At 41.4% G+C, this 27,871-nt stretch overlaps 1 protein-coding gene across 1 annotated transcript; it reads left to right on the forward strand.

Moving 5' to 3' along the window:
• On the forward strand, nucleotides 1–26,937 carry DPT (dermatopontin; the record flags this gene model as incomplete). The annotated part of the gene is made up of 4 exons (XM_082014364.1): nucleotides 1–299; nucleotides 10,093–10,218; nucleotides 21,157–21,264; nucleotides 26,871–26,937. 4 exons carry the CDS (start codon nucleotides 1–3, stop codon nucleotides 26,935–26,937), a joined length of 600 nt encoding a protein of 199 aa, XP_081870490.1.
• Nucleotides 26,938–27,871: the final 934 nt, after the last annotated feature.

The raw sequence follows: 27,871 nt of genomic DNA on the forward strand, positions 1-27,871 counted from the left end.
ATGGACCTCGTCGTTCTCTGTGTATTCCTGCCTCTGGTGACTGTGGCATGGGGCCAGTATGGTGACTATTACTACGGACCCTATAACTATGGAGATAATGATGAATGGGTCAATGTGTACCGCCAGGGTTTCAACTTCCAGTGCCCACATGGGCAGGTAATTGTGGCCGTCAGGAGTGTTTTCAGCAAGAAGGAAGGCTCCGACAGACTGTGGAACTACGCCTGCATGCCAGCAGCCCAGAGCCTCGGTGAGCCGACAGAGTGCTGGTGGGAGGAGATCAACAGGGCAGGAACCGAATGGTAGGATACCCCCAATCACCCCTGGAGGGCACAGCCCTGATACTCACTGTGGAATGTGGGTACTAATACTGCAGTCAGAGCAATGCAAACGCGTATTAATGCCATCGTAACCAGCAGCTTCACTGCCCTGAAGAGCTGCCTGAGTCTCATTAATCACGATGCATGTGTGTGAGGTGATCAGCATCACATTTGCCTTCTCTGTAGCAATTTCTTGCTGGAGGGTTTCAGGGTGCTTTAGAAATATATGTCATTTGGTCACTCACAACCTCAGCTGCAAAGTGGTTCGGTCTTGCTATTGTTGTTTCACAGATGAGGAAAATGAGGCATGAACCTTCAGTGAGGAGAGGGTAAAGCCCCTCTAGAAAGGCCACATACTGAATCAGTGATTAAACTGGGGAACAAATTGTAAAACTCCTCGCTCCAACCTTCTGCTCTTATAACTAGAAAAAAAAAATTCTTCTCTGTATTGCACTGGCTTTTCTCTTTGTGTTCTTGTTGCTAAGCTTTTTGGCTTAGGCCCAGTCAAAGGCTGTTTTCTAGTCATGCTTTTATTACAGGAGCCAAAAATCCACACTAATGAGCGATGACGGTGGCATATATATGCATGATAATGATAGCAGATCATGTTCATTCCTTAATGCACTCAGTTTTGGTTAACTAAATGTTATGTTTTCCACCAATCTTAGAGGCAAAGGTCATCACATTTCATGGCCACAATAATTTCTGGAAATATGTATGCTGTTTTGTGTTTAGGCAGCACATACCCAGTATTTAATTATCTTCTGAATTTTTCATGAAACATGAAACACAGTTTTGGAAAATTCTGAGTTTGAAATATTCTTTGGATAGAATGAAATGAATGCAAGAATATTTTCAAATATTTGAAATGGTTTTGCTCCAGAAATTGCAGTGTGATTTTTGTAGATTTCACATTATATGGGTTAACAATGAAATGTGAAGCTTCTGCTTTTTAAATGATTCAAAATTTTGTTCTGAATTATTCATACTCTTTCATTTACCACGTGATACATTCCTATGGCTGATGCAATTGCTAAGGAAAAAAAGATTGACCCTATACTTAATTTCTGAATAAGAACTGAAAAGAAAAGAGGAGGGCTGCAAAACAGGCAGAAAGAAGACACTGTGATAACACTGGATGACTTCTTCATCTTTCATACATTGATGCAATTTCTACTTATTGCATATTTTGAATTAGACCTTTCTATTGTTCAAAATAAAATTATTATTATTCTCTTTCTAAAAATCCCTGGCAGCAATTGCTCAAGTTTATTTTTCACAAACAGGGTACAATGAAGAAGGTACCCAGAAGAAAGTTTTCTTCTGCTATCTAACCATGGCACCACATTCATCACCATGCTCCATATGCTTAGTATGACTACACCCACAGTGTATTATCTGACTCTCATTTCCCTCACCTCTTCAAAAAAATCTGTCTACTTTGTCTTCCTCCTTGCCTACATTTTTTTCTATTGCCAACCCTACCTTTTCTTCAAATGGTTTCCTTTTCCAACCCCTCTTTAATGTGTTTAACTCTGTTTCACACTCTTTCCTAGCTTTGGAGTTATTTATTTCTTCCCTAGCTCACCTTTCCAGTCCAATATTCTTACATCTACCTGTCTTCTCTGCATAGATCTCCTTCATCCTTTCTTCTTTTTTTAAGGGAGGGGGGAATACACCAAAGTGATTAGGGAACACATACCCCTTGGCAAAGGTGAACTTGTGCTCCTAATTACTTTGGCTATTTCCATACATCCTAGCTAGCTGTGCCTGGTTGTGTTCTGCAGTTTTGTGCACCCAGGGCTGAGCTGGTTGCATCTACAACGCTTCGAGGAGAGAGGCTTGCTATAAGCCAGCACGTCCCTTGCTGTGTCCAGGCGCTGCTGCCCAAGCACCCAGGAGGGTTACCCGACTGAAGTGAAAGCGTGGGCCAGCAGGCAGACAGCCTGGAGTGTCTGAGTGCAAACTCAAACCTCAAATTAATGTGATGGCACAGATGTAGCCTGTGGAGCCTTTGACAATCCCACACCTTCTCTCTTGGCAGCCTTACTTCTCATGCCCAGCTCAGTGCTATTTGGAGCCACCCCCAGTTCTAAAGAGATTCACTCAGTAATCAAGTGGAACCACAAATATGAGTCACAATCTGTACCATTACTTCTTGTTTGGCCACCTCTGTTTCCCCGCTGATCTCCTGATGAACCAATCTGTTGGTGAGCAATACATCATCCCCATGTCAGCTGACACGGCACCCTGCTGGACTCACTAGTTCATTCCCCATGCTGGTAGGATGGGCTGTAATATTCCTTCTTCAGCTCTATCTCACAGGGTATTTTGTCTCACCTTGCCCATCACATCCAGGGAGATTAAATGGCTTGTACCACCAATTACTACAAAGCTGCTGAGTTTTCCCTAAAATTTAAGCTACATTTCCTCTGCTGTAATTGAGGCTTTTTATTCCTTGCTCGACCTTCACTAAGTAATGAGAACAAGCACACTGCATCCTTTGTAAAATCTCTTTAACTTATTAACAGGTAGCAGCTATGCCTTTCCCTCACCTGCACACCTTTAACCATGCTTTTGCTTTCAGGCTGAACATGTCTCTGTTCTTCTAGTTCTCCTTTAGAAGTTTTATATTCCAACACTCCTAAGCAAGCGCTGATCATACATACAGCTCTCCTCTGAATTCCCTCCAGTTTCTCAGCCATGTCCCATAAACTCTAGTCTGGCAGAAACACCAAAAAATGACCTCTGACAAATTATATCTGTGGCATTTCACAAATCACCATTCCTCACTGTTGTCAGGAATGTGCAGCTGCACAACAGAGACAAACCCAAGAGAGGTTTCTTTAGAAAAGACAACAAACCAAGAAAAGCTTTAGAGAGAAAATCAAGTGGGAATATAAAGCAGAGAGAAGAAAGAGTCTCCACTTCATTATTTTCTTTGGCCATCAGCATTGGAGGGAAATGGCAGAAATGGATGTGGGGAGTGTAGGGATGGGAGAGTTGGGGGGGGACTGGAAGGCAGCAGGGAATCACTGGCAGAGCTGGTTCAGGTAATTTTGCTTCCTACACTAACACTAGGTATTATATGGACTTCTAGGATTAAACCCATAAGACTTTGCATCTTACTGATATGAAAAAAATACTCAACAAAAAGAGGGTAACGACACAGATCCACAATACACATCTAATCACAATGCCTAATTTATGACCTCTGCCCCCTTCCAGAGTCAATAGAGAGGAGCAGGTACTCTAAAAACTGCTCTCTGGGGCACCCCATCTCTCTCCAGAAGCAGGCTCGTGATGATCAACCATCTCTGACAGTTGCCTAGAATTACCTACTGGCATTTCAAAATACATCTAAGTGCTTCCCTTAATAAACATATTCCTGAAGTTAAGCGTATGTGTACATGCACTTCTGAAGAGAGTATGTTCTTTCATGTTTTGTTGAATGGACATGAGAAACCTGGGAACATGTTATAAGACTCACAGAGAAAATTTTGGCAAGAGATTGGATGAGATGATCAGTGATGCCTTCTCAGCTTAATTAATCTGTCTATATATTTAAAGTTAAGAAGTGTACAAACGCTTTGTTGAATCTGTCCCAACACCTTACTCCTGGCCTTACTGCCACTGCAAAGGCTATCTGATAACTAAGATGCTATTCAATACTGGGAGCAGAATTTGTTCCTGGATGATTTGGAAATACTCATGTCTGGAGCAGAGATAAGTCTTCAGGACATCTCCTGATTCTGCACACTCCTACTTATTTATATGCTGCGACATAGCACAGAATCCACCCTTTTCGGACAAAATAAAGCTTATGTAAAAACATAAGCTCCATTTGTACTGGAGGAAGCTTGACCTTGGGTAAATATTTCACCACCTAAGAAAAGGTAAGGTCTGAGTGATTGCAGGTGAGACTGTTCTTCACTGCTTCGCTGAATACTACAGAATTGTCTCTACAGACCAGTCTTTGAACAAGGTACTAAAACTATTTTTCTTGCCTGAAAGCACTAAAGGACAGGGATCAAACAAACAAACGAACAAAAGCTTGCAAGTGAAAGACAAGCAAATTTTCCTTCCCAGGAGAAAATGTTTGCTTTACACCACATAATACAGATGGAACTGTGCCATATCACCAATATACTCCCAGTTACCCATGCAGCACAAAGCAGAAACGTTTCCAGCCAAGTGGTATTTAATACATGTTTATTGCCTCTTTTCCTTGTTTAGACTTCTGAGAAAGCATTTCGATGGGACTTCAAAAAAACAGATACCTAGATTCTCCCTCCCCACTCCCATTCTCACTCGCCTTTGCCTTCTCTTTAAGTGCACAAACACACAGATGCAGATCCTTCAAGTAGGCACACACCCTATTTCCTACAAACTGGGTGCAAAGAGAGATTCGTGATCAAAGGAAGTGTCTGCAGGAGCCTCCTGTTCAGGCACTGGCAGCACACCCTGGAACATATGCAAGGAACTGTTTTTGTTCTCAATCTCTGACCAATCCCAAGTCTCAAATCTGAGGCTGTATTACCCAAACCTGATAATCAAGCTGCCCTTTCAAAATGTTCCCATTTGTGCTATCTACACAAACAAGTTAATTTTCTTCAAAGCCCTAGGCTTATGTTAAAGGGATAGTGCTACAAGCTCTTAGCACAGCTGCAATGGACCGAGTCCAGTGGGAGCATCTGAGGAGAAGCGGGGTGTTTCTGTAGATAGGCGGGCCTCATCAGTGTCTGTCAGGAAGAAATCAAGAGGGTGATTAGGGCCCTGCCTTCCCTTTGGGTGGGGAGGAGAAAGTCATCACTGACCCCTAAATGAAAGAAAACGACAGCTGAAGATGATAATGAGGTTGCCTTTGGCATGTGGAAGTCACGACAACACGTCTCACCACCCCACAACAGATAGTGGAGACTCCTTGTAGAAGTGGCCATTGGAGACTGGCAGGGCCAAATCAAACATGGAGAAGTCATTCCCTTCATCTGAGTGCCAGCGTTTCGAGTGCCCTGAGCCTGCCATCAGCCTCTTATCTTTCCCCACTCATCTGTAACAGACGGACTATTAAATTAGCTTTCATCATGCAACTAACCAAATTACACAGAGGAGAACACTCCACAAAAATAACTCAGGACAGCAGGACAGGGCTTCCCCTCCACAGCTGTATCAGAAGGAAATTAAGTTTTGGATATTGAAAGTAACAGGTTTTGGTGAAACAATACTCCAGGGAAACAGTCTATCTAATGTCTTATTAAAAAATGCCTCCCACACACTAACCGTGGTCTTATGGGCAGCGTGAGGTTAGGCCACCTCTCTGTATACCCTCCAGGAAAGACTGCAGATGAAAGCATGCAGCATTAGTTCTGTTGGGTGAGTTGCCAAGTCTGACATGTCTCCATAATATATAGATCCATTCTGGTGTGACGGGCTCTAGAGAGATAGCTTTAAAGTAATTAATGATGCAAATTTTACAGGAGCCATCTGCTCTACAAGCAAAACAGTAGGATTTTTTTGAAGTACATAGAATGACACTCTCAGGTTACCCGGCTATAAGGAACAAATCAACCTTAATGCAGCATGACCCAGGGACTAATGAGTTGTGTGTCAGACTCTGCATGTTTCCAGAGAGCTTCAGGGAGCGCTACCCGGTCAGTGTGGCAGGGGCTCAACGCAGGCTCCAATAGCACCACTTACTGCACCTTGGCTTAGGCTTCCCTGAGCAGATTTGTAATGAACAGGCTTCCTCTTTAGGTTGTCATCCTCAGGACAACACACTGCTCAGGTTAATTCCTGACATATCTGAGGGACAGAGGACCGCCGAGACAGATTTACAACACAGCACCAGTATTACATGGGGCACAACACTCTGGGGCTTTGTCTAGCAAAAAGCAAAAATAAGATGTAGGCATAATTATGAAGTGTCACCACAATTGGTGCCATTGCTCAAAACAATTATACTGTTGCAAGCAATATTTGTCTTCAGTCTACCAGGCAACTGTTGAGTCAATGAGGTACACACTTGGTCACTGAGGCTGTATCAATGTTTGCAAATACTGCGGCACAATTTAAGTGGATCTGTAGGGTGAAACAGTTCCTGCATGGACACAAAATCCACATATGCATTTTGAGTGGGTTTGTTTCAAACCAGCTGTAGTTTGGTCTCACAGATAAATGCTCACTGGTGAACAAGGAAAGCAGTCCTGACCTGAACTAAACCAATATCATAGATGCACGCTTTGGTTGCATGCCATGACAGAATTCAGCTCTACAACACTCATTAACCAGATCAGAAGAAGGTTCAGCAAAGGAGAGGCTTTCCACAGCAATTGCAGCAGGACACGGAAAGTCTCGGCTAGCATATCCTGTTACTACACGAAACTCCACCCAAAATAAGGCTGTATAGTTTACTGAACTGTTTATGAAACATTGCAGTCATTTCCAACAGATGTAAGTGAAGGAAGGGAAGGGCAACTTCCTATTCAACAGTGCCCGACCCTCACCACCACCAGTCTTCCCACTCCTCCATCTACCAGCCAGCTCACCTCCTCTTCTCCCAGTATCAGATCCAAAAGGCAACTCTTCATGCATCACAACTTGAGCCAACTAGAAAAACAAAACAACCTATCCATTGCCAAGTTTAATCCCACACAGTCCCAGCTGATTTCTCATGCTCTTCTGCATTCACCTAAGAGGTATCTTCCTCTCAGCAATGACAGGATTTCATGAGTGAGGAGAACCCAGCGATATTAATTATGAATATTGAATTATCCTCCATAACAAAAGTGCAACAGAATGGGTCTAGGGAAAATGGCAATTCTTTTACTTGGCCATAAATCAAAGTTTTCATTCACTGTACTGGTTTGCAGGATTTGCTGTGACAGGAATAGAGAATTCAACAGAGAAGGAAGAAATCCTCACATATTAAGTGTTGTTTCCAGATTAGTGCATAGAGCACCTGACTAAAAAGGTGTGTGAGGAGGGGTTGTTTGTTTCCCTTGAAGAATCACTTTCTGCTTGTAGGAAAGAGGCCAGCTGGGAAAAAGAAAGAGAAGAAAATATTTTATATAAGCTCACAAGTAAGCACTCCAATTTCTGAGAGCATCTCTTCATTTTTGGAGGAATATCTGGATTTGACTTGAAAATTAGAAAGATCAGGGAGAAAAATCTTGTATCTCAAAGCTAAAGAAAAGTACTTCAATGTCACTATTATCTTTCTTTTGCTGAACCTAATATTGAGCTTGAATAGCAGATTGCAGGACTTTGTGCATATGAGATAGAAGTAGAGGGAGAAATGAATATGAGCTTAAAAGTTTTTACTTTTACTTATTTTGAATGTTTTCAAAATAAAATGGCAATTTAATTATAAGACATGACTTGTCTCCAGTTATACTCTCCATCTAAGAAATTTTTAAGGCAACTCCAAATATTTTTTTTTTTTTAAACAAACTTTTCATGAGAAGATAGAATCAGGGTCAAAAATAAAGACACCTTCCTTTGGTTCCCAAATAGCTATGCATGTAAACATGAGAATGTTATGTCAGCTGGATTTTTTTCAATCCACTATAGAGAGAAGGGTCCATCAGTGATGTTTTTCTCAAGATGAATCTTTACATCAAAACTGGAGTGTATTAGTAGAGGTGTCAAGAAAATAAGAACTTTTGTAGGGGAAAGAGAGCAGGAAAGAGGGCAGGACTTCCCAGACTGAATGTCAGCAGCTGGGGAGAGAAAAGGAGAAGGAAGAACCTTCCACAAAGACAACTATGGGCAGGAATATCAGATGCTGATCAGTGGGGACGGGAAATCGCAGGGAAATGCTGAGCCTCTGAGAGGAAGTGCAAAGGAAAAGGAGGACTTAATGTTCCCGTTATTGCACCTATGCAAAAGAGCTAGAAAATCTCCCAGGGGCACAAGGACTTGAGCATGTCAGTGGAAAGGACTTGAGGTCAGTGGAAATGCATGTAACTGAGAAGGGGGAGAGGCAGAAAAAGATGAAGAGACACAGTTTTGGTTCTACCTTACACAGATTAATGCAGAAAAGTGCTCATCTTGCAACAGGTACAACCATTCCCTATATTTCTATGTATCAACCTTTCTTCCATCAGGATAACACCAATCATCTGCAGTTATCCAATATGTTTACACAGAGTCTTAGCCATATGTTCCCATGGCCTACGTGCCAAAAAACAGAGCAACTTCCTATCAAAGTCCTGCTGAAATCCTCTGAGTGTGAGCCAAACTGCCTTACTTGGTGTGATACCATAGCAACTCAAAGTGCCCATCATTGCTTAACTCTGAAGGTCCTCAGAAGAGTCTCACAAAGCACAGCAAGTATGTGTGGCCCCAGCAACGTGGGAGATGCGGGAATACAAACAAACGTAAATAAACTTGTCTGAACAACAGAACACAATGGAAGGGACATATTGAAGAGACCCCTGCTTCAAAGGAGGAAGCTGAAAGTTAAGCAGAGGAATTAATCCCTGCACTGGTCAAAATTCATCAGTTTTTCAGCTTTTGCATACAAACACTTGAGCTTCACGCTTTGTGAGCACTAACACCTGTATGCACAAGTGAATGACTTTCCAAACACAGAACTCTGCTAGACGACGTGTTTTCCCTTCTGGGAACTCCAGGCTCATTAAAATAAACTGTGAGGTCATTGAATGAAACTAGGGGAAATTTTTGGTGTTTGTTACTTCTGAAAGTTACTTCTGAAAGGGTCTTTTGGATATATCAATGTATTTGATTTTATGGTATCACAAGGAAGGTTTGCTACAGCTCTAGGCTGCCAGTTTTCCTTGATGAAGGAGAAAGAAAGAACAGGAAAGGGAAGAAACTAAATTCCTAAAATTTTCTCCAATAGGGAAACAATGATGCTAGGAGGGTGCTTGAGAGAATGAACACTCAACAGCTGAGCTAATGAGCTGTCTGTTTCCATGCTCTCCTTGCCTTTAGTCTCCAAGAAGCAAGCTATTCAAACTGATTATCACTTGAATTACTTTGGGTATCAGTGTCCAGATGCCTGGAGGGTGTGCAGAAAGAGAAGCATATATTTGCATGCTTAGAGACCACATCTATTCTGCTCGAAGGCAGTGATTTACATGTATGACTGAATTTCCAAGTACACTGAAAGCGTGAAGCAGCAGATTTTTCTTTTGAAAATCCAGTCATAAAATTTATGAGAGTCTTACAATTTCATAACATCTGAGTCTCAGTTTTCCTCATGTGATTGTTATCAAACCATGATTTCATCACAAGCCTATAATGTTTTGAACTGAGTGCCTTCTCCTGGAGACAGGTAATTGAGAAAGAAATGAGATAAAAGAAATTGCTGAACTTCTTTTACAAAAGAATTTCTAAGGCTTATTTTTTGTAGAGAAGCAGTTGAAAAATTACTCCAGTGAACCCAAAATGCTCAAATACCTACAGTCAAAGTCAATTAATATGGGCTGTTTTGAAGTCAGTCTCATGATTTGTAAACAGTTGAGAGTGTCAACACCAGAACAATCTTCTTGCCTGATTAGCATACTGGAATGATTAAATACTTAAAAAGTTTAAATAGTTTTAAGTGCAACATAAATGTTAAGACATGATTAGTTGACTACTGCTACTTTCTTACACAAAATGGTTACTCAATACACAGCAAGTGCATATAGTGCTTCTCAATACAAAGCCAAACGCTTAGCTTCCAATCAAAATTCTTAATGCTTGAAACTATCAGGGAAGCTAGTATCATGTTTTCCTTATGTGTTCTCTCCTTTCTCCTCCTTCTTAGGTATCAAACCTGCTCAAACAATGGGCTGGTGGCTGGTTTCCAGAGTCAGTATTTTCCATCTGTGCTTGACCGTGAATGGCAATTTTACTGCTGTCGCTATAGCCGGAGGTGCCCATATTCATGCTGGTGAGTTCAGGCAGAAACCAAACCTGTTAGCCTCTTCTCCCCACCAGTCCCTATAAATGTCTTTGGCCATTTGGCCCACCAAAAACCTTGTCTGAGAAAAAGTTAACTGTGTTTTATGGGTTTAAGCAAGTTATTTCTAGTCTGGTAACAGGATTCTTGCGGTCCATGGCTAAGGGAAGAGAATTAGGTCACAGTTAAGCTGAACAGTTCAACACAGTATCTTGCCCTAAGTGAACAAGTCTGGGTACCAGCAGCAACTTAGCTATGCTGGAAACCATGACAGAAGTCTTCAAAGTGGAATGACATTTCAAAGGTGGTGATACAGTTCCCACTATAAATCCAGCACATTTACAGAAGTAGGAGTATCTCCGTGCTACGCAGTTGTGCCACAATGGCTTACACGAGAGAACTTACTGCCAGTTACCTCAGAAAAAATACTCTGGCTGACAGTTTAGGATTTTTGTATTTGTACTGCATACAACTTGCTCCCTCTCTCAAGGCTGTTTGAAGACCAAAGTCAAAATGAGCTACTGAACAAAGATGGCCTCACCTCAACACAGTATGACAACTGGTGCTGGCAACCTCACAGAGTCTATGGAAAAATGAGCTAAACATCCTAAGCTTCCCTGTGTCCCCAGGTGTGGTTTCTCTAAATTGAGACAGAAACACAGTAGCAGACTGTATAGAGAAAGCTCATATTGCTCCTGTCCATTCTATGTAACAGAACTCATGATTTTATGCTCCAGGGCTATTAAGCCTGCCTATTCTCACTGACACAAAAAATAACCAGTCTGCACTTAAACAAAGAAAAAAAAAAAAAAGAGAGAGAGAGAGAAGAAAATGGGGGGGGGGGGGGAAATCTGTGCTTGAATCCTTGTTTCCAGACTCCACTTTGAAGTAAACTTCCCATTGAGATGCATACAAACTGTTTACTTGCCCATTGGTCTTACTTGGCTGGCTGGCTACTGGCCAAATACAACAGCAATGCCTTGCTTTGCATCCTTCAGTCTCCTTGCAGCCAGGAGGGAAAGAAATGGTTTTATTATTATTTTAAAATATTTTAAATGACAGGAACTCTGTAACAAAGTCTTAGAACATTCTTCTGCCCCCTTTCCAGCCTACACTACCTATGGATGTTCTCTGCCTGGGGGTTTATCTACATACCTGCCCAGGCTCTTCCCTCTGAGGGAAACTCACTAACTTTTAAGCAGTTCTTCCAATCTCTCTTACTCCTCTAATATTGCATGTATTTTTAGAGAGAAAACAGAAATCTTCTCTGACTTCTTTTGTTGCTGACAGTTCTGCTTCCCTCAGACGTTGTCCTGACAACTGGGAACAGCTTTGTCTCCGCCTTGCAAATTGGCATTCAGAATAATGCAAATCCTAATGTAAATGTTTGGGGTTACTGATGTTTTGCATTTCCATCCCAGTTGCACACAGATTGCTATACTGCCCTTCTATTTCCAACAGTGACAACACTCCATTTTTTATACTTGGAAAACAATGCCTTATGCAGTTCAGCTGCTACTGTCTTTCCATGCAGAAAAGGCAGCATTTCAAAGGCAGGTGAAGCATTTCTCCCCCTAACCAGGGTAGAAATCCCATGTGCTCATGTTCTTCTGGGAAGGGAGAGCTCTAAAACCTCTGGGAAGACCTGTCACCTGGCTTGTGAAAACCTTCTGGTGCATAGTTTGTGATTATGAATCCATTATAAAACCATTTTGTACCCTGTATTACCAGACTCAGTCACTCCATCTGGAGCCCTGTTTGTTCTGTTCAAGCTACTGGCCTATCTTGACACTTCCATATCCACTCTAACCCTGGACAGTATCTCACACAGTTTCTTCCACTTGAGAGCCTTGTTTGACCTTACTCTTTGAAGTGCCTCCTTACAATAAATTTCTTCTCGTTTCTTTCAAGCTCTCCTTCTGCCTTTGGAGTTAGCAAGGTAGATACAAGCTCTTTCTACATACAGTTATCCAAATTAGGATGTTATGGTCTGGATGGACAGACAGCTAGATGGGTAAAGAACTGGTGGTTTAACAGGTGATACGCTGCCTGGGTGCCCATTACGAGCAGAGCACTGTAACTAATGGTCTACCCTGGGACCTGTCCTGCTTAACATCTTTATCAATGACTTCAAGGAGGCAACAGAGCACACTCACACCAAGTTTCCATATAACGCCAAACTGGAGGGAACAGCTGATACGCTTGAGGGCAGGACTGCTGTTCAGAGAGTTATAAAGAAAACCTTTTCTGCTACAAGGACAGTAGGCAGCACAGCAGGTTGCCTGGTGAGGCTGTGCAGGCTCCATCCTTGGAGGTTTTCAAGACTTGACTGAATAAAGCTCTAAGCAGCCTGGTTTGACCTCATGGCTGACCCTGCTCTGAGCAGGAGGCTGTACCAGAGACCTCTTGAGGTCCCTTTCCACCAGAGTTATCCTGCGATCCCAAATGGGAGGAGGACTCTGCTGCAGGGCCCACACCATGCAGCTAAACTCTCCTCTCCAAAACAGTGATCTCCTGCCTATTGTCTGCTGGGAACAGTCTCTTTTCTGCTTTATTTCCTTTACCCTGCCTAGACAGTGTCTGGGAAAGTGCTAATTGTTATGCTAAGATATAAAAAACACGAACTGCAATGCGGTAGCGCAAAACCCCATGCTTTGGACCCACTTTTACTACTACATTGTTAAACTTCAGTGTACAGCCACTAAACTTCCCATTCCCTAAACCCAGGGGATCTCACTCACAACTTTACTTTCCAAGCTACTGTCACAAAACCTTGTTCACACATTATACTTCTGGTCTGTATCTTGCACTCTGCTTAAGATGCATTTGACAGAAAGACTGTGTTTTTCAAACAATCTGTAAAGCTGTTCTGGGCTACCAAGAGTAGGACCTCGAAATGTATATGCATATAAAACACAATAAAAATATGTGTGTGTATACAGTATCGTTATTTATTACAGTTTCTGCCCCAACCTATAATGGTATAGTGGTCAATAAACTATCTGTGGACAAATGGCTATTAACATGCTGCTGACTCTTATTTCTTGGTTGAAGCAGCTTAATTTCACGCAAAGGCATCTTATTACTATATGACTATGTGGAAAAGTAATACCAGGAAAACATGTAATGACTGTGGTGCCTCATGGATCATGCGTGACACAAGAAAATCCATATTCAAAGACAATCCACATTGCAGAATTTCTCAGTAGCCTTGAATTTTAATGTGCAATGAATCCTTCGTTATGAAACCAAATATTGGCAGAATGGCATTTTTAAGAAAACTGACAACACTGAGGCATAACAAAACTCTTTGTTTTAAATTACCTCTCACCTTGGGTATTTGATCCCTTCCTCTTCCACTTGTCTCTCTACAGGGCTCTCTGGCAAATATAAAAGCAGTAAGACAGCTGATCCTTATGCATGGTTTGTCTTGGCTCTTCTTCAGTACTACATTCCTCTTGAAGTGAGCTGGTCTTCCCTACAACGAATAAAGACAGGTTTTCCCCATGTATATAAGCCATGCAAATGGTTTGTTAGAATCTGACCCAGTTTTTTACAGATGGAACATTCTTTTGAGTCCTGCTAATACTTATTGGAATATTAATTTATGATACCACCATGCTGATTGAAACCTACGCTTAAACACTTTGCTTAACTTCATAAGGTGGTTAATGCCAAATACATGCTTAAGGACATTGTTTGGTAGTACCTATATCCTTTCTCTTAGAGCCCAGCAGTTCTGTTTCACCGTTCATCTTCTCACCATTAATTCCCAGTTTACCTGTACAGTAAACCCATACTGCAAATAAACATACTAATCTTTTCCAGTCTCATAGTTTTGCACTTGTTATTTTAAATTTTTTTTTACAAGTACTTTGTTTCCTTCCTCATCATGCCAAGTCTTGTCATGGATTCTGCACATTTTTACCATACCGGAAGTAATTAACATTCCTCATAGGAGGCAGAAAAGCTCACATTATTTTACCTGGCTAGGGAATGCTACCACAGTAAAATAAACTGTATGCCAATTTGAGCCATAAAGGAAGCAAATCCATTGCAGATGCAGAGACAGTCTTATTATATTGTCCCATTAGAGCTCAGATTTTTCTCTTTGCCAGAAAATTGAGAGCTTGACTCCATACTCTCAAAAGCAAACACATGTCACAGACCAGCCCCAAGTCTGCACAGACTGTTTATGACTGTTTCTCCTCTCCAAACAACCAGCAGTCCAAGTGCCAGAAGGTCTGTCTGGAGCTCTGGCTGCTCTCTGTCATGGTGACATCGTCCAGACAACAATTACATTTTTCCAAGAGTTATGGGGTTTAAAGAACTTATTTGTTTTCTTGACTCAACCAGCCACCAAAGCCACATTAAATTGATGAGCTCCTATGCAGGTTTATCAGATTACCAACAGCAGAGATACAAATGCAGGAGGTGAACTCAGAATAGGTATGGTGAAAACATAATACTTCTGAGCAACCCAATTCCCCTCCTCCCTATTTGTTTTTTAAAAAAAAGGTATTTAACAGATTTTTTTTTTTTAATATCCCAGCAAATACAACCTTACAGTTCAATCTCCAGGCCCACCTTCCAGAGATATCTTAGGAGAAACACATTTGCTTCACATTGGAAAGATGGGTAATGTTATTTCAGACATCTCTTTCTTGAGGAACAGACACAAGGTGCCCTGGGCAATTTGCTGCTGCTTGTATCTGTATTGCACTAGCTCATGTATGCCTCCAAGAAGAACAGTAGTCCAAGTGTGTTGGCCTCATGTCTCCTCAGCCCTGTGAGAGTCTATGGTTTTCACTACAACAGAATGGAAACAGAAGGGCAGTGATGTGCCTAGGTGAATCTGTGATCTCAGAGCCTGGAGCCTGAACCCAATCCCAAAACACATGACATGGCCATGTGAGAGAACTGCTCATCTCTAGAGCAGCTGCAGGACATCTCTAGTTCCCTGGCAGCCCAGCAATCTGGGATCCATAATGGGAGCATTGGAAGGAATTTCTGTAGACAGTTCTGTAGACCTCCTTTGGCTTTTTAGCATAGTATGCTTTTTAAAAGGGGATGCCCGCTGTCTTCCAGCTGGAGGAATAATTGAAATTGGTTAAAGAGCATATAATTCCCACGTTCACTGAATGTAACATGCAGGCTCATGGCTCTTGAAACAAAATTCTCCTTTAGGAGAGCCATATTCTTGAAGCACTTGTAAATAACATCTGAAACAGTAAGGCCATTCAGGGGACACTCCTTGTCCTCAAAGGTCAGGAAGTTAATGTCAAGGCTTATGTTTTCCTCTTGAAATGGAACAGCTCCTTCTTTTGGCTGTGGCATTGTTAAGAGGAAGAATTCAGCAGCGACAAGGAAAATGAAGGTTAAAGAGGAGCCATTCATCTTGTTAGCATTGTAGTTGCACAACTGAAAAGTGTAAGGCACTCCGAAACAATGTACTTCCTAGCAGGGAATAAGTATATATACAAGTATTTGATATTTTAAAAGACTAATTTCTTTTGTCTGTTTGATATATGAAAGCAAGGCATACCCACAGTTCCCGTTTACTTCTGTAAGCAGTGGGCTGTCCAATACTAATAAGGCCATTGGTGTGACTCGATCTTCCTATTGGTAAAAAAGAGACTCATGATAACTATTTCTGAAGTCAATCATTAAGAGTGCTAGGAATCACTGCAGACTAGTACAAAACATTCTTCCCAGTGCTAAATGAGTAAGTCCGTGTTTTCTATTAATCTCTAACATAATAATTCTTCACCATGGAAAATAAACAAAGTTACTACTTTCAGACTATAACAACAACAATGGTAATCCTGTTAAAGATGTAATGCCTTTTTTCAATATGTTGCCTGCCCTGAGCAAGATTTATAGAATTATAGTAAAGTACATTAGAAAAACGTGGGGATGGGTGCGGTGATGCAAACCAGACAGAAGATAAACCATCCCACATCAGCTCTATACCAGCTAAAATAGCTGGTAATGTGCTCTCCCCCACACACGCCAAACCATTTGCATCGCTTCTCAAAAGCTTTTTTTCCACAGTCTTTAATGTAGAATTACTTGCTTTCTCCTCTCTCAACAATGCCACTAGTGCTCCAAGTCTCCTGTGTCCAAATATCATACACCTGATACTAACCTGAAGGGAATTTGCAAAGCTGAAGCAGAATTCATCTGTTTTCTGTATTAATTCTCACAAATAGATTATAATGATTGAAAAGACTACCACTTGCTAAAGGTCTCACATTACTATTTTCTCCCCTGTGAGTCCTTCCCCAGACTTAACATCTATGTGCATGTCTGGGTTTAGTAAACAATCCCACTAAATGCACCCAGCTAGCCCCTACAGACAGATTCTCTGCCTTCTCAGGGTCTGTTTGGCACCAAATTACTCAGTGCCCAGGTCCCATGACCAGTATAACACAGGTCTTCTCACAGATGCTTTGCAAGCCTCTCTTCTAGGGCTTTCCCTCATGTACCCTCTCAGGCACCACAAGGATCACAGCTTGGTCCTAGAGGCCCCAAATGGTAGCAGCCACTTTGTCTCAGCACTTGGCAATTCCCAAGCTTCTCACTCCTTCCCTAGCCCAGTTTTCTTTGCTAAGAGGTCAATGCCAGAAATGCTTACGGGGCCCTCTTGCAGGTTACTGTGGATGGCTCTTCCCAAATGGGTCTTGCCCTTGGGCTTGTACTCCTTGGGAATCCAGGCTCCCATGGGCAGGCAAACTCTCACCAATTAGGGCAAAAAGTGTGTCTCACTTGTTTCATGACTCCTCTCCTCTGTCACGCATGGCTCACAAATGCTGCCACATTTGTAATATATTACCTGTCTGTAGGGCCCTGGTAAGTGGTTCACAGTTGATACACAGTTGATATGCATTATAGAGTAAAACACTTAATATTTTCAGTTAAGCACTTGATAATAAGATTACACACCAAGCTACAACAAATGCTGAGGGAACCACTGTCCTGTGCGGGGCAGACCACTTTAAGAAGAGCCTTAATGGCTGCGTTAAATGACCTTTCTCCCCTCCATGATGAAAAAAACAAGTACTGAATATCCCTACACATTAAACACTAGAGCATCCTTCAGTACAGACACATTTTGTGCAGCTTACCCCCAGGATTCCAAAAATGGGGATAACACAGAAGGGCTGGGTAACACCACAGAGCCCTGCTGTATGGACAACCAATTGCATTTCCTTCTAAAGGATACAGCGCAATCCAGATGACCTCGAGATGCATGGGCTTACGGGAATAGTTTCATAAATGAGTACAGCAAACATCAGAGAGAACTGAATTAGACAGACAGACCACACAGATCCAAGTGAACTTGAACATTGCTGTCATAGCACTATTTATAAATTTCCTCTCCAGAACAAAAGGAGTCAGTAGGCATCTGTCTATGTAACAAGACAAACTTCAGAGCAGCTCAAGTCCCCGTATCCTTTACTTTCAGTAATTGCATATATTTGCTTTTTGAACATTTCTTAGCAGAGGAGCCTTAAGAGGCTGAAAGGTAATGTGAAGAAGTTTGTAGAGGGAGGAGGAGATGACAGCAGGGAGAAAGAAAAGAGAGGGAAGCTAAATGAAGGCTCCCTTCTGCATCCATTCACTTCAGAATAACACTGCCTGCTTCTGCGAAAGGTCTGTGAGACCCTTCACAGTAATTCAGGAGCTTGTCATCAGATTTACTTTTCAACTGAAAGGCTCATGAAACACGTTCAAAGAACTGATGCTCAGATCTGTCTCCGAGTAGAGCGGAAGCAGCTTTTTAACCTTGCGTTTTGCACAGTCTTGTCTGCCCAGCACATAGTGCTGGTCAAGATTACAGAATATTTTCCTTGTGGAATGCCAAACAGATGTTATGAAACACATTTGGTGGAACATATATAAACACAGGCCTTAGTGTTTTCTTATATTAATAGCCCAAAAAAGCCCCAAACCCTGGAGTTGATGGAGGAATGCAAAAATGAAATCCTGGTCCATAGCTGGTCTTCACACCACATGTTTTAAAAACCTGCTGTGACCCAGGAATCTTTGAAGATGTGCTATCAGACACTCAGGCTACAAATTAGTAAACTAAATATGGGGACTCTCCTCTATCACAGGAAGCAGCAACACTCTTAAACTTTCTTACCCTCCAAAACAGGGTGCCCGCACCATTTGGTGCCTGTTCCGAATGGTACCTACCATGTGCTAACTCACAAACTGTGTTTTTGAGGTATTTGCTGAGACTGTGCTCGGGCTAAAACTGCCCTAGGGATTGTTCTAATAATTTGCACATCTAGGCAATAGAATTATAGCGCCCAGAAACATTCTCTGATATTGTTTAATTTACTAGCACAGATGTAGCCCCAGTTTCTCTTGGCCTCTGGTTATGTATCCAGAAATACTCTCAAGTTCCCAGATTCAGATCCATGGCTTCACTGATGGGAGGCATGCAAAAAAGTCCTCCTCAGGGCCCGATTTCTGTGTAAAGACAATGGATAAAATACAGACCAGGTAGCAGAGGTCAGGCTTTGTGAAGTATACTCCAGCTCTCATTACAGTTCTGGGCATGGAGTGCAGGGCCCCAAAAGCACCTCTTTGCAAACTGGAGGGCTTTCAGCAAGTTGGCTATACCGAAGAACCAGTTTATGCTCAGATTAAGGTTCTTCATGGGGCCATAAAGGTGTATTAGAGATTCAAGTCATAGATTGTCTGGGTAAAAAAGTATTAAAATCTGAGATGTAAACTGTCTGACACTGACAAATAAATATGTATTTGGGAGCACAAGGGGAGATGTCCAGAAAGCAAAAATTATAATGAGCCTTCAATCAAAGTGACAGATAAATTAGGTTTGCCATAGTTTGACAGAAACACATTCAAGGTGATGATCTTTGGTCTAGGAAAAAACACCAGCCAACTGATGAGAAGCCATGAGAAACAGCTTTTTGTAATATTTCTATTTATTCTCGTTGTCTGGATCAGAGCCAGTTCCCTTAAAATCCATAGCGGTCTCATTCTGGAATTTCATGTGGGCTGGACTGAATTGGCTAGACTGAAGTGGCTCTAATTTTCCCACTTGCAGAGTATACTGATGACTCTACCTATTTATCCATCCTAACAACTGCCAGTGTACATTGTTTCTTCTGCTTCTCCTAGCCTTCAGCAACTACCTCCATGACCTGTGAAATACTGCTGTTCATTTCTTATCACCAGCACAGCACTGTGAAGGCTCTGTGAATCCACAGGCCCTTGGTTCAGACAGGATCTGACAATGGATGCTGTGACCAGGCCTGATCTTCTGCCTACCAAAACCACTTGGGCAAGGGTGATTGTTAGGCTACAGCTAGTAATTTGTTTGATGATTGCCATGGCCAAAGGACAGAAGGTACAAGAACAAGACACGTTCAAAGAAGTTGACTGTTGATACTTTAGGGATCTTATAAGGCCATGCTTGCGTTTCACACGCAGACCCATTTTTCATCTGTCAAGGAATAATGATTTGTTAGGAACAATGTTCCAACTGAATGATATTTTTCTTTCATTTTCAAAAGCTGAAAATGACCTAGAATTAAGTCACATCTGCTTTACAAAGAAGATGTAAACAGCATAAGAATGGGTAAACTAAGTGATCAAAATACATTTAAAATATACAGAGAATGGCGGCAATTTCAGAGGATTTTTGTTCTAGTAAGTAGCTCTAGGTGAAAGCAGCCTAATATTCCAGAGTCCCTCAGTTTTCAGGTAAACTTTCCATTTCTGAGTATTCCAACAGTTACGGTTTGGGCTCCAAATAACCTCAAAGCATCTAACTTTAAAAACTTAAAACCATCCCAATAATTATGTTCCTAGTGAGGAAAATATTTAAGTTTGTGCTCAAACTGCACCAATTTAACAAAATGTAAACATGCACATGAGTGCTTGGCTGGGATGTGCTAGGATCACCTTCAAGCATCATTCAAGTACTGTTGCTGGGCTGAATTAAGTCAGGGAAATGGTTGTCAGGATTTCTGTAATGCCATCTCAACCTTGTTAGTCTCAATAAGATTTGAGCCGTTCATTTTCATGGGTACAGCACCTCCCTTACAGGGAACCTGATTCTTCCCTGTGCCACTTCGAAGTGAAGTTGACACAACTCCACTAGCAACTCCCACATAAAATGGTGTAATACAGTAATATAAATACTGTAAAAAGACTGAGGGCCAAGTTTCCATTCCTGACCTCTAACATAATGTTGATGTAAAGTACTGGTCGAGGTCCCAGCTCCTTCCTGCATCTGCTCATTATCTGTAAAATGTCTGTAAAATCAAGTACAGTTTTACTTGCCTATGCCCCAGGGAAGCAGTAACCATAATTTGATTAATAAGTGCAGAAGCTCTTTGAGCTTCTTAGATAAAATACACTGCACAAATATTGTCCAGGCCAATATTTTCACATTATAAACTAGGCGGAAAGTGGAAAGAACAAAGAGGAATGTATTAATTGCTGCATTCATTTAATATAATTCATAAATGGATAAATGCTTGTAGCTATTTGACTTGGCAACATTTACAGAACTCTACAGTCTACAGCAGCAAACCAGACTGACAAGAGGCCAGAGTAAATCTCTGCAATAAAGACATAAGTAGTAGACAAGCTTTACATTCTTGTTCAGGCTGCTTTTATCCCAGAGCTGCAGTTGCACATACATATAATACTCCAGGTTGCTCTTGATAGTTCTAAACTTACTGAAATTTATCCAGATAGCTACATGAATTAGTTGCATAGAAAGCAAATGCAATTTTACAGGTCAGATTGCATCTTGCGGTGCTACTAAAAACCAGGAACTTTCAAAGAAACAGGAAAAAAATCTACTATGTGAGTTGCATTCAGTAAGCTGAACTTTTCTGTAAGATGGTAAATTATTTTATCTTCTTTTTCCCTAATATAAAGGTTAACCACAGAATATCCAGGACACTATGGAGAAGATATGGACATGATGATGTATACTTATGACCATTACATACGTGGAGCAACCACAACTTTCTCTGCTGTGGACAGGTTTGCTTTTCATCTGTTTCACTAGAAATTGGCGGGGGGGAGAAGGTTCTCCTTTTCTATTTCTCCCAAACAGTGCATGGCTACACATTATCTGCTGTGGTACTCAGCATCAGGCTAGTACTTCTGAGGACCAAAGCTCACTGTGCATGTGGCTAATTGGCCAGGGTTGTGTATCAAGAAAAGGGCATCTTCATGCACAAGGGGATCATCTGCCATGTCTATCCGAGTAGTGAAAAATATAGCAATGGCAGGCTTGGCTAAATCTGAACTCCACAAAGCTTAACAGATCTTCAGTATTGTTTCTTACCCACCTCTAGTTAAAGCATCTTTTATCTAACCCAGTAAAAACTCAGCTGGGAACACCCTGTCCTTTCAAAGGATGAGAGACTTATTTTGGCCTTTTGCCTTGCAGAGAAGTGGGGAATCTGCCAGCATGCAAAGATACAACTATACAAACTGCAATCTGAATGCTGTAAACTGCCCAATCCATTGCAACACAATTCTAACAGATTTGAGGCCACACCAGGAATGAAGGCAATGCACTGCATATTGACCCTTTTCCAGAAAATGAGTTCACTACTTCTTCTTGATCGGTCCTGGTCATTACTTGACCTGGGCCTATGAGGCCCTATGGCTAGTGAAGCTGTAGCTGGATCTTGAATTTTTCCTCTCCAGCTGACCTCTATTACATCAACTGTGAGTTATTTCTCTGCTGATATTTTTTATCACACACCTCAGCCCAGTATATTAAAGCATTTGTTATCAAACACAGCACAGACAGCAAGGCAAGGTGTGCTGCACTGGCCTATCGCTGCAAGAATGGCTACAGGAGAAAGGGGGAGAGGAGAAGGAGGAATTTTAAACACACTGACATTTCAAGCTGTCTCTACTAACACTCAAAGGAGCTTTTGTCACTACGACGCTTTCAGCTTGTGGTCTTCACTATAGGGATCCCCTCAGCCCAGAGATTACCTAAAATACGAAGAACTTTCCAGAAGTGATACACTGTCAGGCTGCTGCAGATCCATAACTGTAATTTTCTGGCTAAAATTCACTAGCCTCTTAATTAACAAATGGAAGTCATGTCTGCAAATTATTCCTACAAGTGGAAGCATAACTTTCACAGTTAATTGACCCAAAGGTTTCTATTTATCCCTTTGGATAAAGAATTTACAAGGTTGCAAGAGACATCCCTGTTCCGGGTTTTTTCTCTTAAATATTCCCCAGTGCTATTCTTAATCCTTGCTCCTCACAGCCATGGTAGAGAGTAGGGGAGATAATGCAGGCAGTGCGCTCCCTTGCAGCTGGATTCCAGCCTCCATCGGATGTGGAACAGGGCAAAGCCAGGAATCACAAGGACGAGCCTGGAAAACAGAGCAGTTGATAACCAATGCCTCTCAGCAGATTTCTGTCTGTGACTGCTGAAGGCTTAACATGGCCTTCAGAACAGGGTGGCAGTGGGGGGACTGGCCAGGAGTGGAGGCAGCGTCACAGGGATGTACACTGGGAGTACAGGTCTTCACATGTTATGAGACCACAGCACCTGGAAAGGGAAGAAGCCACCAACACCTCTGTCCTACCACTGCTGTGACAGCCCAGATGAACCTGCAATAGTAGCAGGTGAAAACCATAGACAAAATATTTTATTAATTGCAATCCAGGAAACTTTTCTGTGCCAATGAACTTTCTGTGCCCCAGCTTCGCGAATTACTAAAACCAACTTGTGTTGCCTTGTGTAAGAACCAAAAAGAATTCCTGCTACACCAGTTCGTAATTCAGATTCATGCAGTAACTCTCCTGAGTGGTAAACTCACAAAAGTTGGTGAAGTTTGTCATCCTAAATGTTTTTTTGCAGCTGGTTGAGGCAGCATAGGAGCAAAAACTATTCCCTGTCCCCGACTGCCAGCAGCACGCACATGTGCAGTTTGTCTATGTAAACATGTTGTAGATTTTGTGACTACTTTTCATTTTCAAGCACATTAAACTTGTGTCCATACTATCTAGCCTGTGATGGGCAATGTTCCTGAGCTAACGAGAAGCACAAAAAAAGCCCCTGAAGGTATTTTAGTTTAAGCTTTCCTAATCACTTCAAACAGTTAGGTACTTTTAGACTTTTTAAATGAACTTGCAGAGATCATATCCTCCCTTCCTACTCCCTAAGACATTGCATCACTGGGGTCACTGCTGATGCACAGATATTTGAGAGAGCACGTGATGCCTCTGGCAAAAGCTGTAGAAAGTTTAGAAAGGTGGTATCCCCACCTCCTCTTCTGTAATCATTCTCTGTGGGATTCCATGCCTGTGTATCAGGAATGAATGGAGGAGCTGCTGTTCATCATCAGAGTTTTTAAGTGCTCATTTGTGGAGAACAGATTTTAGAAGTGGTTAATATTTACATTTTTCAGTCCCATTTTAAATGGGTCAAAAGAAGAAAACAATTGTCCATAAAGTAAGACAAAGTAGCTGGAAAGAATCAGCATAGGCTTGAAGTATGTCTAGGAGCACATTTCGGAGCATGGTGATAATGCTGATGAAGACAGGATGACCTATGGACACAAGTAAGGGAACGTTTGCAGGGAAAGACAGTATCTTTTGTTACACAGACGGATACAGTCAAGTTTCAGAGATGGACATAGGGTATGTGAAGCAGGCTGTAAACAACTGACACTGCTCACAAAGACATGCACATTGTAAACCCTTGGCAAAATAGCTTCCAAAATTAAAAAAAAAAAAAACAACCAAACAAACAAAAAAAACCACCAACCAAACTCAAAAGATCTTCAAAATAGCTTCAGCCTGAGCTCTGAAACATACTAAGTGATGATAACATAGCTCCCTCGTGGAGCCTTGTTATAGGCCTGTGGTCTAGTTGGATCAGTCTCTTGAGTCCAGAGAGCACCATTGGAGCAACCATTCACAGCCCAACCTGCAGCGAGCAGCTTAGGCAGGGAGGAGGGGATTACCAGAGGTGCTTGGTAGGTGCCACAGCTTGCCCTTCGCTGCGTCACATAAAAATAGCACATGCAGACTGTCATAAGCTCATTTTTTTTACAAAACTGTTCTCTGCTCCATTTATATGTGCGATCAATAATTTGATCACAGTAATTTCTTAACTGCTCAGGCATCATCACTGAAAGGTAGATCAACACCCAGATAACCCCGCAGTAAGTACATTTGAAATGCCTGGACAAGCTGGATATCTACCAAGCTCAGCTGAGCTAAATTATAGGGTATTTTAGGTCCCTAATAAGTTTCATATGACCAAAGAAAGAGGATTTTGTCAAACTCAATATGAATAAGACTTTGTAGAATTTTTTAACTGAATTGGAAACAGATTATTCGGCAATATTTGAGATAAAAGATATTTTCCCTATAGCATCAAAAATTCAACTCTGACAGCACATGACATCTGGACAGTAAAAGTGACAATTCAATATTGACTCCCCAAGACAAGGAAAATGTATGAAATTAGCAATTGGGGAGGGACTATATACTGGTGTTAGGGATCTGCAAAGGCAAGTTCATATATATTTGAGAGTATTCCACATAGGGAAATCCCTGACGGGATCTGAACCCCCACTGGAAAACTTGTAAGGGATTTACAAACTGAAACAAGCTGATAAGTATTGAATTAAACACACAGCACCAATGGTACAAAGTAATTCCCTGCATCCTGAAAAGTTGGATGTATATGCTTAACTGCAAACACAAGTAATATAAAAAAAAAAATTAAAACACTAAATGCATAAACCGATTGGCCATCAACCATGTGCTAAAGTGTCTGCAAGTTCAAGCTTATATTACAACTTCAGAAATAATTCTGTTCTAATGGTTTAAAGCATGTTATTAATTCAGGTAACTAAAACACATTTCTTTTAAAGAACTTGACTTTTAACTTTACAATATCGCTTTTTAGAAAAATGGCTTGACCTCAGCTTTCAAGCTAAAAGTCTCTCTGACAATGGGTGCTAGTTTAGCAGACCTTAATTTTGACCATATAATCCTGTTAATCCAGATATGAGTCATCTTTTTTTTTTTTTTGGTCTCTCTGAGTAGCTCAGTGACCAAAAGAGTAATAACTGTCTTTGAAGAGCATGCACATAGTCCAGATGAGGACTTCCTAAAATAAACCTAAAAATGAATCTTGCATTGGATTAACCTTTTGTAACAGTTTTATGAGGCAATTACAATTAAAAACCATCTAGGAAAGGCCTAAAGAAAACCAAAAATATACACTATATAACTAAACACAGACTTGCTGATGAGTATGAGACCGACCCAGTTTGAAATGACATAGCATAAACTGGTGAAGTAGCATAGTAAATTCCCAGCTAACAAACCTCACTTAACAAAAGCTGAAATCAGATGCTTTTTACCTACACAGACCTTAAGAGTCAAATTAATCTTATTCCAGGGAGTCACCCAGTCAATGAAACCACATAAGAGCAGTTAATACCAAAACCTGGGCTCAGCACATCCCTAAAAGGCAGCAGGTTCTGCACCAGTTTCCTCACCATTTGGAGCTGGCCACCAGAAAACCAGCACTGTGCAGGAGTGTTGTAAAGCAAGCTCCTCTTGAACCACTCCAGCAGCATTACTTGCCCCACGCCTCAGATTTAGGAGATAACAACAGAATCCAAACTTTCAGAAACCTCTCAGAGTACTACCCATTATCAATTTAAATGACAGCTGCCATCTGCAAGGACTGTACTTTAGATCTAAACTCCTGTTAGCCAGTACCAAGCAGCCTAAATTAAACATTACCTCCACAGCAGGCCAGTATTTGATCCTCTGAACTCATGCCTTTTTGTCAAGGGAAAATTAAATGCACTAGAAACTAAGGTGGAAATCTGCAGGCTGTTGCAGCTGTTGGACACTAAATCACTGGCCTCCATGGTTGAATCCTGCTGCTTTAGCCATGCTTCCTACTAAAAATTGTTAGCAGGTATCGTAACACTCTCCTGAGAGAGAATACAGGCATCCAATTACTCACAAATCGGGAAGAGCACAAACTCTCCTTACACTTATAAACGTTGCTCTACCTCACAAGTGACTTGTGGAGATCAAGGATGCGAAGTGAATTTAATTTCTCTCACTATTGATTCCTTCACATCTTTCATCAAGAACACTAGCTAGAAGACCTAGTAGTGGAAAGCAAAAAAAAAAAAAAAAGAGTTAATTTTTCTGTGTGGGTAACTGCCCACTTAGAAATAGCTTGAAAATCACCCACGTATTTTACTTCGTACACATTCCCGAGCAATATATCACATGACAATAACTTCTGACAAAACCATCCTTTTCTTCTTGGTCACTGGTTTACAGTCAATTTAGGACTGATCACCATCGACAGTCATTGTATTCTGAAGGATGCTCAGAAATTATTCAGTATCTTACATTGTATGGGAGTGTGAAAGAATAGTGCGAACTATCAGACATATTTAATCTCCTTCCAGTCCATAAAAACACAAAGCACTCAGAGAAAAGTCAGCTAATGGCAGATGTTTTTGTTTCCAGAATACCTGGTGTAAAGTTATTCTTACTTGTACAGTCTTATAATCTGCAGTTTTGGCTCACTAGTGTCTCTCTCTTGTCTCTCTTCCATGCAGGGATCGTCAGTGGAAATTCATTGTCTGCAGGATGACAGAGTATGACTGCCCATTTCAAAACGTTTAAAAAGATTGAGTGTACACAACTTGGAAAGCTTGGGGATGGACAGGGTGGGATGAGTATCAGTGATTACAGGAGAAGAGCAGTTAAGCTCACACAAAAGGTACCAAGACTCATCAGCTGTCTGCTGAAGATATAATTCTTTCCCCCTGGAGCTATTAAATAAATTGCCAGCCCATGTGCTTGCAACAGCCATTTTGGAGGATTCTTTCAATCTGCACTGGCAGCTGCATCCCCCAACTAAAATTGCTTATGACATACACATTTATGATACACAAGTCTACGGCATATGCAGTTACCTTTTTATATATACATATAGCCATTCTGAAGACATACAACTTTCTTTCACATAGCAACTTTATATAAATTGCTTCCCAGCACTGTCACTCCGAATGAGGTGGAAACATACTATAAGCTTTCCAACATCCACTAGATTGTCCTGTCTCTACTTTGTACTTGGAACCAACCCAGTGAGCCCTACCCAGCTTCTCAGCATTTAGTAGCTGAAAAGTGTGCTGAAAGCGGCATCAGGAGGTCTCTGACGTACTGCATCTGGTGTTACCTGTTACAGCTCTCAGCATAACTCCATTGCAACAAAGGTCTGCCTGCACAGGGGAATTCCAGGTACTTACAACACTGGAAGATGTCAATACCTGATTAAAATGAGAGTAGAGCCATCAATAAAAACAGAAGCCTGACCCTGCTTTACTGAGAGTCTCTTTTGTATTGTCTTAAAAGTCTTTAATGACATAACTAGCCAGGAGCTCTACTCTGGGAAAACCCAGGAGTAGGTCAGGCTATTTGCACTCTCAGTAAATATGTATACTGCACTTGTCAGGAGTCTACTTTCCAGGTGGATTGGGTTTCCACTACGGGTGCCTGTATAACATCCATCTGCCTTTGGTAATATATTCTTGGCTTAGAATAGACAAATAAAGCT

Source organism: Phaethon aethereus (assembly GCF_964289735.1).
Source record: "Phaethon aethereus genome assembly, chromosome: 1".
Lineage (NCBI taxonomy): Eukaryota > Metazoa > Chordata > Aves > Phaethontiformes > Phaethontidae > Phaethon > Phaethon aethereus.